The 19,939-nt window shown below is 47.3% G+C and overlaps 1 protein-coding gene across 3 annotated transcripts in view; it reads left to right on the forward strand.

Annotated features, from left to right (window-relative positions):
• FARP1 (FERM, ARH/RhoGEF and pleckstrin domain protein 1) overlaps positions 1-19,939 on the forward strand; it is a 314,829-nt gene that overhangs the window by 279,200 nt on the left and 15,690 nt on the right. For all 3 annotated transcript variants that reach the window (XM_032151148.2, XM_032151146.2, XM_058438026.1), the window contains exons 17-18: positions 12,001-12,079; positions 18,466-18,703. In XM_032151148.2, the coding sequence (XP_032007039.1) occupies positions 12,001-12,079; positions 18,466-18,703 (317 nt within the window). The remainder of the gene's footprint in view (positions 1-12,000; positions 12,080-18,465; positions 18,704-19,939) is intronic.

Raw genomic sequence — 19,939 nt, forward strand, 5'->3', positions numbered from 1 at the left:
TATATGAAATGCCATTTGAACAAAGACATCCAATGAATAATTAAAATAATAGAAATGACCTAAGTGTCCATCAATAGCAGATTTGTTAAAAATTATCTTAAGCCTACCCATTAAATACCAAATGAAACATTAATGTGAGAGAAGAGGGAGGTACGAAAAACCAGGAAAAGCTTTATGGACTGTCACATGCAGAATCCGCTACACCTTTACCTAAAATAGAAGGTTTTGTAGACAATTCCTATGGCAGTTTTTTAAAGACAATTATATGGAGAGAGACACATGGGGAGTTGATTGTCTACTAAACATGCATTTGAAAAGTGCCAGGAGAAAACAGCAAAAGGTTTTTGGCAGAAATAGAACCCATTATGGGCTGTATCCTCACTACCAGTGAGAATGGTTTGGAGTGGCCTCAGGGGCCCTCATTGGCTGTAAGGCCTGAAGGAGCCCTATGTGCGGTTGTCCTGCCTCAGGTGATCCCAGACTGTGGCATTCAAGCGTCGATTTAACAGCTAAGCGGAGCTGCTTTCTGTGTTGTGAAGCCAGTGTGCTGGGGCAGCGGGAGCTCTCTGATCCCCCTAAGTGATGTCCGGCTTTGTACATTTTTTATACCTGGAGGATAATTCATGTGCAGTCCTCCTTCCCTTGAGAGAAGGAGGTGACAGGCATTACTGAGGGGCCCCAGTGGGGAGAGCACAGCCGGAATTGGAGAAATAATAGGTACACAGTCAGCCTCACTGGAAATGGGAAAAATTGAAAATGCCACGTTAGCAAGAGTCTTGGTATTATGAATATAAGAGAAATGTCACTTCTCAAAATTAAAAATAAAAATTTCACTAGGCACAGTGGCTCATGCCAGCACTTTGGAAGGCCGAAGCAGGAGGATCACTTGAGGCCAGGAGTTTGAGAGCAGCCTGGGCAACATAGCAAGACCCCGTCTCAGCAAAAAAAATATTTAATTAGCCAGGCATAGTGATGCAAACATGTGGTCCCAGCTACTGGAGAGGCTGAGGCAGGAGAATCACTTCAGCCCAGAAGTTCAAGGCTGCAATGAGCTATGATTGCGCCACTGCACTCCAGCTTGGGTGACAGGGCAAGACCCTGTCTCTAAAATAAAAATAAACATTCTACCAAATGTAACTTTACCTTCCCAAGCTTGACCTAGAACCTTTCACGTGTGTTCTGCCTGTGTCTCATCATTCATACAAAGTTGAATGATGTTCTCATAATGGGGTCAAAGACCTTACAACTCTGGGGAACCCATTTGACAGTTTATTCTCTGGCCAGCGAGACATGTGTTAATACCATCTTAGGCAAATCTTCCTGGAGGCTCGGGGCGTCTTGAGCTGGCGTCACTATAGCAGTCTCAGTGCATGTGGCAGTTGATTTAAATAAGGTTGGAGAGGCCACACATAGGAAATGTCATCAGTTTGCCGTACCCTGAAAGCCCTTCATGGTGGCTTTGGCTGGCTCCCCCATTGGAGGGCGCCACCAGAGAGAAATGCAGAGAGCTGTCTGATACGACTCATTTTAGGAATAAATGCCATATACATGGATCTTCTGTGACCATAAATCTTTACCTTGTCCGTGAAAGAGTATTGAGTTGCTTAAAATGCAGTTGATATAATTTGATTCCCAGAGGGTTTTCAGTAGAGTATCTTTCTAAGATCCATAATGTAACCCATGTTTTACAGAAAGACACCAGAAGCATGTAAAGTTCTCAAAGCTAGAGAGAAAGCAGATAGTCAGCAAGCAGCTCCGTCAATGGGACCTGCAGTAGCCTTTCAACAATAGACCCAAACCAAATACATGACACTGGTCAGGGATCATTGGAAAGTGCTGCAGTGAAGTTCAGTTAATCAATTACTCAAGAACATGATGAGGAGGACCTGGTGTGGCAGGAATTCCAAGGGAAAAAGGCTGAGTGTGAATGAGTTTAGTATAAGCCATAGACCAACACAGAGAGAAACCAGTGTCTCTCTAGATCTGCACCTCTCAACGTCGGCTCCTCGTTGAAGTCACCTGGAGCAGCCTGATATAACCCAGCCCCGTTATATCAGAGTCTCTGAGGAGTAGAATCAATGCATTGGTAGTTTCTAAACTTCCCAGGTGGTTCCAAAGTGTAGCCAAGGTCAAGAACATTTGCCCTAAAATGCCTCATTAAAAAGAGCCGAGAGCCTAGAAAAGGATGGCTCCTTCAAAATTCAAGGTTCGGCACTCTTGCAGAACACCACACCACGCTCGGCTTTCACGTGTGAAATGGGTGAGAATGCGTTCCATTAAAACCAAATGACTGGATGAGAAGAGACTTCCGAAAGCATGTTGGCTCCCATCAGGCACCTGCAGTCTGGTCCTGTGGGAAAGGGCATACGCATCTTCTTAGTGGAGCCAGAGGACAAGATTGAAAGAATGGAGTGAATTTGCAAAGAAGCGCAATGCCTGAACACAGAAAAGGATTTCCAAAGCCCAAATGCGGCGTGGCAGTGAGAGTCTGCCTTGTGAGGTCAGGAGCTCCTTCACCTCAGGGGTGCCCCAGCAGAGACTGTCCATGTCCAGACAGGATTTATCTGTGGAGCAAAACCCCAAACCTGGCGGTGCCTCAGGGTCACTGGGCTTGGGAACTGGAGGGGGCTTTGAAAAAGGCAGATTGCCAGGCCCTATCCAGCTCTCTTGAATCAGAGCTTTATTAAGAGTGAGACTCAGGAATCTGTGTGTTTTAAGTACTTCTCGGGGTGATCGTGATGAATACCTTTTCTGCAACAGCCGACCCTGCAGTGCCTCTGACAGTCCTAACAGTCTATGATTCCTTGGTTTGCATGTCATAGACTGGTTATAAGCAATGCATGAAGGAATAAATGAATGAATGAATGAGTAGGTGTGTGTGGCAGGCTTTGCCCATGGGGGACTTGCACTCTCAAAGGAGGAGGTAGGCACATAGGGCACAGAGGGCCAGGTCCTCTCACAGGTGTGGGTGTCACATCCGGGGTGGGCATGGAGCATCAGTGCCAGCTCTGTCCCTGAGGACACACATGGGCCATCATTGCCTATGCAGAACAGGCAACCCTTGGGCTAAATCTGTTCAGTGAGAAGAATGGATCACAGGGAAGTTTATTAAGAAAGGATTCACCCTGGCTACTGACTGACAAACTGCGCGTGTGTGTTCAGTGCATGTACGTGTACCCATGCCTTTCCTCACATTGCTGTGACACAGGAAGCACAGGTTGGCTCCTGTTGATGGGGATGGGTAAGATCCGAATTCGAGGTCACACCCCCGCCGTGGGGCTGTGTTCAGCTGTAGGTATGGGCCTTGCTGAACCGCATTTGCTCCTGGGTGAAATGTGGATGGCATCTCCCATGCAGGGTGTTACGCAAATGGCACAGTGTCTGGAAGGGGCTTAGTATACTGCACTGCCCAGAGAAAGCGGGGAAGCTGATCATTTTTTAAAATAAACTTTTTATTTGGAAATAATTCCAGAGAAGAGTTGCCAAGACAATAGTGTTTCTGTATGGTCTGCACCCATCCTCTTCCCGTTAACATCTTATGTCACCATAGGAGAGTCGGCAAAACTAAGAAAACAACGTTGGTACGTTACATTAACTAAAGCCCAGATTTTATTCCATGGTAATATTTTCAATGATTATCATTAATGGAAAGAGATCTAAAGTATAATATGTATCAAAAGTTCCCCAGAATTCGGTACATAAGTGACCTAGTGAGTGTGACTTTCCCTTCGCAGTCCTGCGTGAGACTGCAATATACTTCCATCAACAGTGGGGAAATTACAGGGCAGAGAAAGTCTCAGGAAGTTTTCCGGAATGATTAGGCTGAAGCTCAGTTCAGCAAACACACCTGCCCCTATCCAAATGTCACCTTCTCCTGAGTAAACACACCTGAGAAGGAGATGGATGCCCAAGGCCTGCTTCTTGCTGGCAAAGCCACATTACCTGCTTTCTTCAAAAACAAAGAAACTGGTTTGGTGAGTTCTAATAACTTTAGGAGTTCTTTTCCTTGTGAAAGCAAGAAGAGTTTACTCAGCTGTTCAAATGCGTTCAGAGAAAGCCACTTAACAACCTTTGGCATGCAGTCAGGACTCCCAAATGCCAGCCCTGAGGTGACTGGCAGAGGCTGGGTTCCCCGAGACGGGTGGAAGGCCTGCTTTGCTACAGAGTGCCTTGGTAGATTCTGCAGGATACAAAACTCCACTTACGAGCCAGCTGGGAGACAGCAAGCAGTCAGTCGTACAAAGAGGCCCTCGGAATTGGCTGTGGGGTGCACGCGGTTTTCATGGAGGATCAGCTGCATGTTTTAGGAGAAACTTTGGCCAGAGTCACGTGGAAAGCATGCAGGAGACTGGCTGGGAGGACCAGACTGACTGAATGTCGAGATATCACTGGCATCCAGGGCTCTGCAGGACAGCGAGGAAGGAGAGGGGAGGCCACCTAGAGTTTTGAACACAGTCAGCTCAGAGGATGGTCATGAAAATGGGAGGGAAATCAAAGAAGCCAGGAAGAAAGAAGCATACAAGTACGATAACGGAAGATGAGCTTGCTTTGGGAATGATAATTTTGAGGGCCCTATGATAAAGTGATCCAGACAGTTGGAAATGTGGGTCCCAGGCTTGGGAAAGAAATGAGGCAGAAAGGTGTAGGTTTGGAAGTTATCCACAAGAAGAATCAGATCTTAGGAAGAGAACATTGAGAGGAAAAGAGAGCCGAGGGCAGAATCTTCTCGACTGTACCTTTATGGCAGCTTGCTTTCCATAAATGTAGATCATGGCAGCATAAAAACCAGCAAAGGAAACAGAAGAGGCCACCAGAAGTTTGGGGAAAAAAATTAAAAAAAACACATAGGGGTGGAGGGTCCAGAAGATAGCAGGTCTTAGAGAATGGCAGCCAGGAGGGCAAGGATGGTTTGAGGAAGGTAGTTCCTTGTGTACAGGAGCAGACCCCAGGCAGGAGGAAGTCCTGCAGAGGTAAGAGATGTGAGAAGGGTGTCCTCAGGGATTGGAGATCCCTCCAGGGCAGAGAGGGGACTCTTTCAGGGATGGGACACTCTCACAAGCTGCTGTCAGGAGGTTCACAGATGGAGCAGCATTGTGTTGCTGTGACACCGGGTGGCTGAAATGGAGATGACTAAGGTCAGAAAATTGTTTCACTGCCCAGAAAAATGGAGCATCTTTATAGAAGCACCAGTGAGCCATCATAGAACAAAAATGAATTAAATACTTTTCTCATCATTCTACCAGCTCTCTGAAGCTTCAAGTGTTTGTGCTAGGTATCATTAAAAGAAAAATCATAAGCATTCCTCAAAAAACTAAGCACAGAATTACAATAGGATCCAGCAGTTCCACTCCTCAGCATGTGCGCCAAAGAACTGACTCCAGCAGATGCTTGTACATCAGTGTTCATAGCAGCTTAATCCACGGTAGCCAAAAGGAAGAGGTAACCCAAATGTCCACTGACATGAGTGGCTAAACAAAATGTATGATGGAATATCCTTTTATTTATTTATATTTTTATTAGTTTTTTAGAGACAAAGTCTCCCTCTGTTGCCCAGGCCGGAATGCAGTGGTATGATCATAGATCACTTCAGCCTTGAACTTCTGGCTTCAGGCAATCCTCCTACCTCAGCTTTCCAAAGTGCTAGGATTATAGGCATGAGCCATCACACTTGGCCTTGTTTCCTTTTTAAGCATGCGTAAAATTACGTGTTTATTTGTTTGTTTTTTGTTTTTTGTTTTTTTTTGAGATGGAGTTTCCCTCTGTCACCCAGGATGGAGTGCAGCAGCGTGATCTTGGCTCACTGCAACCTCCGTCTCCCAGGTTCAAGCAATTCTGCCTCAGCCTCCCGAGTGGCTGGGATTACAGGCGTGCATCACCACGCCCGGCTAATTTTTGTATTTTTAGTAGAGAAGGGGTTTCGCTTCGCCTTGTTGGCCAGGCTGGTCTTAAACTCCTGACCTCAAGTGATCCGCCCGCCTGGGCCTCCCAAAGTGTTGGGATTACAGGCGTTGAGCCTCCACGCCCAGCTAGATTCCATGTTCTTGAGCATAGCTTGGAGCTAGTTTTTCTTGGATTTTCTGCCTTAGTCGTGACTATATAGCTCACAGTGCTTTGAGAGCAAGCTGTTTCCCTGAGACAAATGAAACCATTTTTCCAATTGCCAGAATTGCAGGTGGGTTTCTACTAGAAGACACTTGAGAGAAAGCACTCTCCAGGTCACTAGACGAGTCTGACACGGCTCTTCTCTTCTACTGTATTTTAATATGGGCCCTGTTGACAACCGGAATGATCCCAGGGCTCACCTGGATGCTGTCAAACCTGCCCGTGACTGGGTTGTCACTTTTGATCCTCTTATTCAACTCGACCTGGTAGTAAATCTCAGGAAGGCAAGAAAGAAGCCATAGCTTTGAGCAACCTAAAAGAGTATAATTGACAGACTTGAGGGTGGCTGAGAATGGGAGGGCTTCTGTCTTCTGTGTTTCCTGCAGCTGCCGAAGGCACAGCGTTCCTGGCCCGCTGAAGATGCCTCTCGCACAAATGTTTTGACAAGTGGGCATGTGAATTAATACTAAGATTAATGGGACTTTAATGAAAAATCCACATATATCACATGTGGCTGATACATATGTCATACACAATATATTAGGTCGGGCGCAGTGGCTCACACCTATAATCCCAGCACTTTGGGAGGCCTAGGTGGGTGGATCACCTGTGGTCAGGAGTTCAAGACCAGCCTGGCCAACATGGTGAAACCCCGTCTCTACTAAAAATAGAAAAATTAGTTGGGTGTGGTGGCAGGCGCCTGTAATCCCAGCTATTCGGGAGGCTGAGGCAGGAGAATCACTTGAGCCCGGGAGGCAGAGGTTGCAGTGAGCCAAGATCGCACCACTGCACTCCAGCCTGGGTGACAGAGCGAGAATCTGTCTCAAAAAAAAAAAAAAAAAAAAAAAAACACACACACACACACACACACACACACACACACACACACACACACACTCTGTTACTCCGGCTAATTTGTTTGCTTTTGGAACCCAGCCACCCTCCCCACCCCATATATTAATGTAGGATCCATCTGTTCCCACTTACTCATTTTCACACTATGCTTTTCACTTACATAGACACACAAACACACATAGTTTCATACTTTTTTTCCATTTAGAATCCTAGAGACTGCAGGGAATAGTGAGGACAATGATGTGGCGTTGGTGCTGCAAGTGAAGACTGAGAGGCTGCAAAAAAGATCTATTTTCAGGGTTGAGCAAGCATCTAGAGATAGAGCCGGGGGCACAAAAATGAGCCCTCGAGCTCCAGGCTGCACCGCTGGCCTGTGTGCTCTGAGGAGATGGCTCTTCATGTTGTGGCCAGGAGCGAAGGGGAGAGCTGGGTGGTGAGTAAACACGCTTGGGTTTACATTGGGCCCTTGGGGTATGCAGTGTGCCAGTCGCTGCCCTCTTTCATGGTTAAGGAATCTCCCTGGGCACTTCACCACAGCCTGGCCAAATGTTACTGCTTTCCAGAAGACACGCCCTCTCAGAGGGAGCCCGCACCCTAGGGCTCGTGATGCTTTAGAGGAGAGTTGGGAGATTTTATTGCCACCAAGGTCACCAGCACACTGTGAACTGTTCATCTGATGTTCTAAATGGGCTTTATGTTGACCCTGCGTTTGGGGAGGTGAATAGGAGGGCAAGGTATTGATTTATCCTGGCTAGCTTTGCCCCTGCCTGCAGTGACAGCCTGCAAAAGTGTTTCCTGGCAGTCCGAGTCAAAACTCATCATACAGGCTGTCCTGCCTCCTCTTAAGGGGATGGTGGGCCGAACACTCTTGGAGACAGCCTTGCTGTTGCTCAGCGGCCCACCCACAGTTGGTCATTTTCATGTCCTTTACTTCTTCCTTGCCCTCAGTCTGCTGCTGAATGACTGACCAGCTCACGTTGTGGTGAATGAAGTTTTGATATGAGGTCAGGAAGACTTGAAGATTCATGAGATGTGTGGGTGTGTGTTGAGTCCTTTGCTGAGGTGATGTGTAGTTGCTCCTGGGAGTAAGTTAATCATATTGCACAGGTCAGAATTGAGCATCCAGGCAGCTTCTTAGCAGACTTTACATGGTTTTTCCTAAGTGAAATTGTCAAAAGAATTTTCGTCTTTGTTGCTGTGTGGTAATTACCCAGGCAATAAATATGTGGCCCTGCCTTGCAGACAAGGACCCCTTTCTTGGGAGGTTGACATCCGGAGGACGTGGTGGAAGAGTTATAATTACTTTTTCATGTTCTTGATAATACAGTGACCTTTTAGCTGTTCATAATAGAAGGAACACTTTGGCTTTATAGATTTGGAGGCAGTGACATGTAGAGGAAATAAAACCATGAGGATGTTTCTAGATGGGCAGCAGGAATTTGGATTTTGTCCCCAGTCCCTGGGGCTGTGTCCTGTGTATTTGGACTGGGACTTGCTATGTGAGCTGGGGTAGGGACAGGATGGGATGAGAAAGACAGATGTGCTTGTGTTTGCAGTGACTTTAGAGGCCCCCAACCTGTACTCACCACATCACGCAGAGCTGACCCCCTTTACAATTAGGGATTTGCATCTTCCAACTGCACAGAGGTCTGATGGTGCCAACCCAGAGCCTGGGGACTTAGAGAGATATGGATGTGGGAAGGAAGATTCTTTTGACTTTGAAGCTTTAACATCAGTAGATAATAAATAGTTGGCAAAAGAACAGAGAAAGTGAAATAGATGACATTTGGCTTCCATCTCATTCCCCACCGCCCTCGCCCAGCGTCCTCTTCCTAGCCCTTCATTTTCTCTTGGGTAGGGGTGTGTCTATGAGAGAGAGGATATTATTGCTTGTTACTGATGGAAGCCAGAATCCTCCCCATTTCTTCCCTCGCAATCCAGACTCTCACTAGAATATCTAAATGATGTCCTCTGAACTTAAGTCCTTTATTTCTGTATGTTCTCAAATGGCAGATCCATTCAAAAAATTCTGGAGCCAATTATTTAAGTTCCAGATAACGAGGCCAGGCACTGTGGCTCATACCTATAATCCCAGCACTTTGAGAGGCTGAGGCAGGTGGATCGCTTGAGTCCAGGAATTGAAGGCCAGCTTTGACAAAATAGTGAGACCCCATCTTTACAAAAACAAAAAAATTAGCTGGCATGATGGTGCACCCCTCTAGTGGCTACTCAGGAGGCTGAGGCAGGAAGATTGCTTGAGACCAGGAGTTGGAGGCTGCAGCGAGCTATGATGATACCACCACACTCCACCCTGGGTGACAAAGCAAGACCCCATATATCTTTTAAAAAAAAAATTGTTTTAAGAAAATGGAGGAAGAGGATTTGGTGTTGGAAGTAAGATCCTAAAATTTGGAACATTTTGTATTTGAGATACAAGATATGGGGTCATTCACATGGAGTGCTCTGGATGGTTTAAGAAATGCATTACCTGGGTCAGCCATGGTTTGGCATCATGAACCGAAACCATGGCAAATAGGAGGGCTTGTATAGGAAGAAGTAGAGGGTGAAAAGAGAGGACCACCAAAGGATTCCCAAAACACACAGATAGCTTGGGAGCAGCCTGAAGAGGTGGCCACGACAATTCAAGGGTTGGCCTGAAGAGAAATGAGGGAGTCTGGAGAAGAAAGCTTCCCATAGCAGATGAGCTTGGAGGGCCACACAGTGGGGCCGACCAGCCCAGAGAGCCCGAATATAGGAGGAGGGGAGGTGGGCTGTGGTGGTTCAGAGGTTAATGGCCATCTTCGCAGAACCTTTTCAGGGGAGCAGTGGGGAGAGATTGGTTTAATTAGCAAAGGAGCGGTGCCAACTAAGGCAGCTAAGAGAACGCAAAGGACTGAGGATGCTGTGCTGGTGGAAGCGAATGGACCAGGTTGAAGACCACCAGCACACAGGGCAGCAACGAAGACCCAGGAAGGAGCTTGGGGAGCCTGGGAGTGCTCTCTTTTCTTTCATTTTAGAGAAGCTTTAATTACCTAAAAGGTTTGGGTGCCCTCAGTCTTCCCTGTGATGTAATTTGCACTATATGCTTAGTTGGAACCAATAGAATAAATAATGCTATTGATTGCCTGGAATGTGAAGCCAGAAGCAACCTGTTTCTACTCACGATGACTTTTCTACCTCCTGGGTTTGCTTAATTAAGCATGTACATCCTCCTTGCCCTCTTCTGTTCATCAGAAGATCCTTGATGAATCGGAGATTGAGTCAACAGTCAGGAAGGCTCTGAGTGTCCCAGTGGAAGCCATTTCTCATGTTGCTGGAGGATTCTTAGCCACCACATCTGTGGGGTGTGTATTAGTCAGGGTTCTCTAGAGGGGCAGAGCTAATAGGATAGATGTATATATAAGAGGAGTTTATTCAGGAGTATTGACTCACACGTTCACAAGGGGAGGTCCCACAATAGGCTGTCTGCAAGCTGAGGAGCAAGGAAGCCAGTCCGAGTCCCAAAGCTGAAGAACTTGGGGTCTGATGTTCAAGGGCAGGAAGCATCCAGCACGGGAGAAAGATGTAGGCTGGGCTGCTAGGCCAGTCTAGTCTTTCCATGTTCTTCTGCCTACTTTTATTCTGGCCATGCTGGCAGCCGATTAGGTTGTGCCCACCCAGATTGAGGGTGGGTCTGCCCTTCCCATTCCACTGACTCAAATGTTAATCTCCTTTGGCAACATCCTCAAAACACACCCAGGATCAATACTTTACATCCTTCAATCCAATCAAGTTGACACTCGGTATTAACCATCATAGGGTGTATGTAGATCCCGGGTCCCTCCTGACTTCGGTTGCCAGCTATTTTTTTCCACTTTGAAGATGTCTCACTTCCTATTAGAAGCCTAGTGCGGTTTTTTGTTGTTGTTGTTGTTCCTTTCATGTAATTTGGCTTCTGGTTTTCCTGGACAGTTGGTTTAAAGATAATTGCCAGGTTGATTGTTGAAAACCATGTTTTAATTGTCTCTGGGAAATTCCTTTCTCATTGATGGGAAAGTCAGCAGCTATGCACTGGCACAACGGTTAGGTGTGTGGCCTGGGAAACCAGAGCTGGCTCCTTTGAGAGTTCACACCTCGTGATAACAGATAACAGACGAGTTCGTGGTTTCTTTATGCTTCTGTCTCCTTCACTGTAACACGAGGAGGATGGTGGTACCTGCCTCAGAGGATTTCTATGAGGACTAAAAGGGCTCATGCCTGTAATTAACTCAGCACGGTGTCTGGTACATGGACAGTACTTAGTAAATACTCGCTACCATCCATGTTGTTATATTTCTCTCTGCGTTGATCAGTGAGCCATTGGAAAGGTGCACATGTACCCCAAACCTCAATGAACGTGCCCACAGCTTTGCTGTCTAGCACCCAACATGTCTGGGGGACCATGGCCCTCCCGTCCATGCTTCTCTCTCTTCATGGGCCACCCCCCCACCCTTGCAAATACCAAGGCATTTGCATCACTCCCACCTTCAGGTACCATCTCCTGTCCTTTCTCAGTTATGCATTTCTCTTCCCAAGGGCTGCGGACAGCTATTGGTCTGCTTCAGGCAAGGGCTCTTAGAAGCAGAAACCTTGCTTCGGGGCTGAGTCTTGTTTCCTGCAGGTGTCTAGCAGTACCCATCTCTAGGAAGGAATCTGTTTACAAGCCACTTACTGCAAATGATCTCTGTGCTGACCTAATGATGCTAAAATCACCCAAGTGTGGATGGAAAAAAATTAAAATCGAACTCCAGTGTGCAGATGGGTAGAGTAAAATAAACCAAATTAAAAGGATTGGAAATTGTTTCTCTCTTGTCTCTTTCAAAGCGTAAGTGGAATTCTTTGCAGGATGAGTGGGATAATTTCCAAGTCTCCTTCCAACGATAACATTCCGTGACCCCATAAGAAGTTCAGGAGATGTCCGGGGAGGGGTGATTGGAAAGGAAGTGGTAGGCTGATATTTGTAACCCAGGGCTGTCATGTCACTACTAACGCTTTGCGTTTCCAACCCTTTGCTTTTGCTCTCAGGGAAGGCCGCGCAAATGCCCAAATCAGAGATTACCAAAGAATCGGCGATGTCATGCTGAAGAACATTCAGGGCATGAAGGTGAGCTGGTTGAGATTTGGGTGGAGCAAGGTTCACCAAGGAAAATCGAGCGGGGTTGCCATGGGCGTAGGCCGTAAGCCATTTCCGTCAGCGTGCATCACCTGATTAGACTCTCTACACCAAGCTTGTCCAACCCGCTGCCGACCAGCAGCTTATAGCCCAGGACGGCTTTGAATGTGGCCCAACACAAATTCATAAACTTTCTGAAAACATGATGAGATTTTCTTTTTGGTGATTTTTGTTTTTTTTTTTTTTGCTCATCAGCTATCGTTAGTGTTAGTGTATTTCATGTGTAACCCAAGACAATTCTTCTTCTTCCAATGTGGTCCAGGGAAGCCAAAAGATTGGACACCCCTGGTCTAATCTAAGGCACATCAGGAAGATGGCTGTTTGGCAAACCCTTCTCCAGCCTTTCTAGATAATTGTATTTCAAAGCATGAATGAAAACCCAATCACTTTAGTGAAAGCACTTTTAGTAGGTTTTTTGTTTCGAAAGTTTTGCATTATGCCCAAAACAACAAGTGTTTTCTGTGAATGAATGATTCAAAACTTCAAAAAAAAAAAAAAAAAAGATGTAGACAAACATTGTCTGACTGAACATCTCATTTTCAGTCAGTTGTTTTGGTTTCTTCTAATAACCATGACAAAAATGTTAGATTCAGAGCTATGTAGGTATTTCAGTAAATTCTATGACCTTAAATCAGCATACAAGGCAAATACGGTTTTTTTTCGTTTGGTTGGTTTTGTTGTTGTTGTTGTTGTTTTTGAGATGGAGTTTTGCTCTTGTTGCCCAGGCTGGAGTGCAGTGGCGCGATCTCGGCTCACTGCAGCCTCCGCCTCCCAGATTCAAGCAATTCTCCTGCCTCAGCTTCCCAAGTAGCTGGGACTACAGGTGCGTGCCACCACACCCAGCTAATTTTTGTGTTTTTAGTAGATACGGGGTTTATGTTGGCCAGGCTGGTCTCAAACTCCTGACCTTGGGTGATCCACCCGCCTCGGCCTCCCAAAGTGCTGGGATTATAGGCATGAGCCATCACACCTGGTCGCAAATATGTTTTTAATCATCCAGCAATATCTACAATCAATGACATAAAAGTAAAAGTATATCCAAAGAAGTCAGTAAATATTAAACTAATACTCTACCACATTTAAAAAGTCTGCCCCATCTCTTATATCTGAAATCTTTCTTTTTTTGTTTTCATTTGAATCCATTAATAGTTCCTTTAACATACAATGTTTTAATTCACACAGCGTCTCTTTTGAATACACCTGTACTCACATTTTAAAGCAGTCTTCCTGAATCTTAACTGCCGAGCCTGTATGACAACCTTAAAAACTAATAACTGCCCAGAGAAGCTAGCAACCCCCTAAAGAAGGTGCTCATACTGCCCCCATTTCAGTCCATCCATCCACCTGTTCATCCACGCAGTGCTAACTGAGCACCGACTATACACAAGACACTCATAGAATGAAATTACCATTAGGGTTTGTCTTAATTCCCATAAACCTAGCTAAGTGGGTTAGCGTTTAGTTTTTTCCCATTAAAATGATGTATCTCAGCCGGGTGTGGTGGCTCATGCCTCTGATCCTAGCAATTTGGGAGGCTAAGGTGGGAGGATTGCTTTGAGCCCACGAGTTTGAGACCAGCCTAGACAACATAGCAAGACTCGTCTCTATGAGAAATAAAAAACATTAGCTAAGAGTGATGGTAAGTGCCTGTAGTTCCAGCTACTCAGGGGACTGAGGGGAGAGGATCACTTGAGCCCAGCAGGTCGACGCTGCAGTGAGCCATGACCGTGCTCGAGCCTGGGCAACAGAGCAAGACCCTGTCTCAAAAATAAATAAATAATAAACAAAGATGAATCTCGTGAGGGACAGACAAGGAGAGGATGGCTGGTGGGTAGCACAGAAAAGACAGGATCAAATGCCACTCGAGAGATTCCCTGTCAGTCTCTTTCTCTTAACAAAGACCACGGTAACACTGACTGGATCCTGAGGTATTGTTTGTTTTTTCACTGTGTTCAAACAGTAACCCTTTGCAATTTGGGGCAATACCAGAGAGAGGCCGTGGAAGTGATCAGGGTTGCAGAATCCTATGCAAGAAAAGAAAAGCAAGAATTACCTAAGATGTTCCATAGCCACAGTATTTTGAATGGCTTGAGCTACGGCTGAGGCACAGCATTCAGATAGAAGGATAACAGACATCTTTTCCACTTTCCATGGGAGTTTCTAAAGTTAATGTATTTTATCTTTTAAAGCAATTTTAGCTTTACAGAAAACTTGAGGAGAAAGTACAGAGTTCTCATATTCTTCCCTCCACCCCCAAACACACAGCGTCCCCTGCTATTAGCCTTTTGCATTGGCGTGGTGCACTTGTGGAAACTGATGAACCAGTATTGACAGGGTTGACCATTAGGGCTTCCTCTTGGTGGTGTACATATGGGTGTTGACAAATATATAATGACAGGATCCACAGAACAGTTTCCCTGCCTTAAAACTTCCCTGGGCTCCACTTATTTATCCCCCTCAGTTGCCCCCTGAATCCCTGGCAACCACTGATCTTTCCCATCACCATGGTTTTGCCTTTCCAGATGTCACATAGCTGGGATCAGACAGGATGTGGTCACTGCAGACCGGCTTCGTTTGCTTTCCACAAACGTCCTTTTTCCTCTCTTATGTAACACGACGCTGTTTCTGTTGTTCTCTGCCATCTTTTCCCGCTTTTCACATGCTCTGTACTTTTTCTCAGGCTGGTCTGGTTTCTCAGCTTTTCTCCCTGTTTTCTTCATTCTGAGGTCACAGCTCCCCAGGGGGGCGCCCTCTTCAAGGAGGCTTGGACTCTGGTGTGGGCCTTTGGGGACGGTAGCAGAGACCTGCCAGGCTCATCTCTACCCGCGGGGACAGTCCCTAGCATGGTGCTGTTCAGCAAGTGTCCTTCATGCCTTCTCCAGGTTGTGTGCCAACTCCCACTGCTGCTTTCCCACAGAGGCTGATATCCCACCCTTCCCTCCCCTAACCCAGCGCAGAAGACCACCTAAAAATACACCTGATACCCGCTCCTGGCGTTCTTTCTCCTCGGTCTGGGGAGCTGGCATTTCTGCATTCAGCCAGCTTCCCCTGCTGTGCTGGCATCTCAGGAGTGTGCTGATGCCATGAGCGTTTATAGCATGGAGCTCTGTGCAAGCAAAATAAAAATAGACGGAGAGGTTGTTGAGAGTCACTGGCAGCCTTTTTGAGAAGTTAGTTGGGTTTTTTTTTAATTGCTGTTTTTATTGTTTTAAAGAATTTCTATAAAGCATGGAGGGGCACAACAGAAGTTTCAGAAATGTGAGAAGCCCAGGCCAGCACTGTTGTCCAAATGCTTAGAGTGTTCTCGAGCCTGCAGTGTCTTTCCCGCTTCACTCCCACCCCCGACCTGTGCACTCACCTGCTGTCATCAGTCCCAGCCTAATCAGCTCTTCCCAGACTCTGCACACAGGAGTGAGGTCACACAACCAAGGGAGGGTAGTCCAGGGTCTTTAACCACCTCCAGAGAGTCAGAGACACCCACATCAGGATCTCCAGCCCACGCTGTGAATGTCCACCTGCACACATCCATCCAGACACACAAAAACACTTGGAAATCAATGCAAAGAAAGGGCCTTTCATCCTGACCTTCACCTGCTTGGCAAGTGGGGACCTTCATTCCTTCCTGTATCTCCTGTCTCTTCAAGCTTCTACCACCTGTACGTCCTTCTGACACTTCTACCACTTTGCTCCTCCTGGCTCTCTGTTTCCTTCCTGCTAGGCGACTGGGCCAGCTTCCCAATGAGTCACCTCCCACCAACCCAGCCTGCCGACCCACTACTTACATGATGGCTGGAGTCACTGTTCATACAACACAAAACTGACTGCACAAACCCTCCTGGTTTCTCTGTGGTTTGGAGAATGCAGTCCAAACTCTACACCTAATGAAGAAAGCCTCTACTCTAGTCCTAGGCCGTCTTTCCAGACCCTGCTCCCAACCCTTCACCTTCTACCCTGCCTTCTGGCCACCATGAACTCATGTGTCCTCCCAAGACCCCTGCCTTGGCTTGGGTGTGTGCATTGCTTCGTTTGCTCTTTAGTATATACAGGGAAGACCTTTGGACACCCACTGTGTATGCCAGGCCCCCAAGGATGTGACGACATGCCAGGATGTTACAACATGATGCCCTCTCTCAAAATCAAATAGGGGACCACATGTGTGATAGCATTGCACAGAGCGACACACACATGCACGCACATGCATGCACACACATGCAAGAGCGCGTATAGCTGGTGCAATCTGAATAAGCTCTGTGGGCTGTACCAATGTCAATTTCCTGGTGTTGATATCGTACTCTAGTTTTGCAGGATGTCACCATTGAGGGAGGCTGGGTGAGGGCTGCACAGTCTCTCTTGTATGTTTCTTTGCAACTTCCTATGAATGTCTATTTCAAAATAGAAAGTCATAAAATCAACCCAGCAGGGAGGCTGTGTGATAAGGGCTGATGTGGATAGACACAGCAGCAAGTGCAGGAGGATGCAGGAGTACAGAGCAGGGCAGGCCCCGGAGTAACCCCGAGGGATGGAGGGTCCTCAGCAGGGGGCATTGTGTGCAGAGGCTCTGGGTGCGAGAGTGTGGCACATTTGAATGCAAGGCGGTCAGTGGGTGGCTCAGGGTGAGTAGCAAGCGTCAATGCCAGAGAGGTCAGAGGGATCCCGGCTTAAGGGGAGTCTGTTGAGTGGCATTGTGGAAAGTTCATTCATGGGGCTCAACTCACAGTGAAGTGGAAGGGGCTGGAGACCACACAGCCGGAATGAGAACAGTGACCGTGGGAAAGAAGACAAGGGCAGGTCCCACATTTTCTGGAGGACAAATTGATAGGACTTGGGGACGGGTTCAGACAAGGAAAGAATGTGGAGTGCACCCCAGGTTTTAATATCCTGAGTACCTGGCTGGTGGTGGTACCCATCCTGAAATTAGAGAATAAACACGGGGGGCCCAGGTGAGGCAGCAGGAAGTGGGCGTGTGTCTGGACAGTTGTATTTCCAGCTTTTTCCGGGGCATGGAAGTGGAGAAGCCACTGAGGTTGGGCCATAGCCTGGATGAGAAATCTAGATCTGGTGCCGCATTTTCCTCTCTGACTTGGGCTACTCGCCTGTGCCAGATACTACCATAGGCTTTTCTACAAAAACAAGTCAATTACAAAACCTTTCATCATTTTGTGCCTTTTATATCTATAGACATGTATACAAATATACACCCACATACATGATAGAAAAATCTAGATTTCGGGCCGGGCGTGGTGCCTCATGCCTGTACTCCCAGCACTTTGGGAGGCCAAGGTGGGAGGATCACTTGAGGCCAGGAGTTTGAGACCAGCAGCCTGGACAACATAGTGAGACCCTGTCACTAAAAATAAGTAAATAAATAATTTTTTTTAATTAGCTGGGCATGGTGGCTCAAGCCTCTAGTCCCAGCTGCCCGAGGCTGAGGCAGGAGGATCCCTCGAGCCCAGGAGTTCAAGGCTGCAGTGAGCTGAGATTGTGCCACTGCACTCCATCCTGGGCAATAGAGCGAGACCCCGTCACAAAAAATAAAAATTTAGATTTGGGAGTTACCAGCACATAGAGAGCAAGCCCACTCTGGGAGGTGATTATCAAGTGAGACTTGAAGAAAGCAAACTCGGCTTTTGTGTCGTGGGGTGTCCCCTGTCCCCTGCTCTCCCCCATCTGCCTGGAAGTGTCCTTGCCTTGGGATTCCTCCCTCCCACCCAGGTGAATTCATTCCTCCTTTAATGCTCTGTCATCCAAGCGCTTATGCTGTCCCCATGCCCACCATGACTCCAGGAGAGTCAGGGCACTGTCTGACTCTCATCCATCTCCCCAGACCCAGGAGAGGAGGGGCTCACATAGCTGCTTAGTTACTGTCTGAGCAAACGGCACGAGGGAAGCAGAAATGTGGTTTTAAAACTATGTAATGCTTACTGATGGACCCTGGGCTGTTTGTTATCTGATGACATTTAGAAGAAAACCACAGCCCTCCTTAAGGAGCTCCTGTTGATATATTTCTCCCCAATTTTTCCAGGCTCAATTTTAAAGGAACATTTATACCTCTGATGTTATATACATAGCTCATATATTTTATGATCCATGTGTATTTTAAACTGCTCAGTACCTTAATAGGTCTTTTTATTTTATCCTGAGAACTTAAGTGAAATAACAAAGAGTGAACTATGAACAATGTGAAATTTAAGGAAATTAAACAGATCGATGAAATAAAGAGAGCGTAGGTGCGCTTCATTTCCCCAAGTGAAACTAGGCAGAACACAGGTGTGTCCCGTTCAGCTGAACAGGACCCTCCTCCTCTGTTGCCCCCCAAGCACCTGGCAGCTCACTTGTGGAAGCACAGCGAGGCCTTGGAGGCCCTGGAGAACGGGATCAAGAGCTCCCGGCGGCTGGAGAACTTCTGCAGAGACTTTGAGCTGCAGAAGGTGTGTTATCTACCGCTCAACACCTTCCTCCTGCGGCCGCTGCACCGGCTCATGCACTACAAGCAGGTCCTGGAGCGGCTGTGCAAACACCACCCGCCGAGCCACGCCGACTTCAGAGACTGCCGAGGTGAGTGCCGGGAGCCTGCGCCCCCTGGTGCCCATGCCACGGTTCAGGCCGGGTGCTCCCAGACTGAGCCCAGCCAGGGAGGGGCTCCCCAGGGAGAGAGGTCAGCTGATGCTGGGTCCCAGGTTTTCATCAGGGCAGGTGCTCGTTTTTATTCCTGATCTGGTGTTTGGTTACATCTTTTTTTTTTTTTTTTTTTTTTGAGACTGAGTCTGTCTGTTGCCCAGGCTGGAGTGCAATGGTGTGATCTCAGCTCACTGCAACCTCCATCTCCGGGGTTCAAGCGATTCTCCTGCCTCAGCCTCTGGAGCAGCTAGGATTACAGGTGCCCGCCACCACGCCTGGCTAATTTTTGTATTTTTAGTAGAGACGGAGTTTCACCATGTTGGTCAGGCTGGTCTTGAACTCCTGACCTTGTGATCTGCCCGCCTTGGCCTCCCAAAGTGCTGGGATTTACAGGTGTGAGCCACTGCACCCAGCCACATCTTGATCTTTCCGTAAAGAAGGTGCTAATGATCGTCACGACCCCTTTCTTCCTTTCCCACTTGCATGCATTTTCTCCTTTGGTCCCTGGGTGGTTTTGTGCAAAGATCCCTAGAGAAGCTCCACTTACAGTTAGCCCCCGCCTAGGAAGCTTGCTTCTACCCACGTGATGGAAACTCATCCCTCTACCATGGCCACAGAACACAGCTTGTAATAAATCCTGTTGCTCATTGCTGCCGGGCATTTGTAATGTGCTCATCACCATAATAAGCACCTCTCCTGTATTAACTCTTCCCAAGCCTCAGGCACAGGTGAGTTCGTCTTACATATGGGGACTACCGAGACTAGAGAGGTTAAGGAACCTGCCCAGAGTCACACAGCTTGGAGGGAAATGATTTGGAACCTAAACCTAGGACCCATGGTCACAACCGTCCTACCCTTCTATCTCATGGACAGTTCTACCGCTTGCACTTGCTCAGCCCCAGGCCAGGTACTGCGTACCTGATACTGTACCAATGTTGGCACCGTTACTCCTTTAATGACCCCTTTAGATCAATTGCATTATCCCATTTTACAGATAGGGACGCTGAGACTCAGGGGAAGGGACTTGCAGGGTCACTCAGAGGTCAGAGCCAAATTCCAGACCTGCTTTTCCCATGGGGCCACGCGTGCTCTTCCGAACGGAAGTCGTTCTGTCTGGTGTCACAGTTGGTCTGTGGGTGTATGCCCTCCCTGGCCTAGCATGCGGAGCTGGCC

Source organism: Hylobates moloch, unplaced genomic scaffold (assembly GCF_009828535.3).
Source record: "Hylobates moloch isolate HMO894 unplaced genomic scaffold, HMol_V3 SCAFFOLD_4, whole genome shotgun sequence".
NCBI lineage: Eukaryota > Metazoa > Chordata > Mammalia > Primates > Hylobatidae > Hylobates > Hylobates moloch.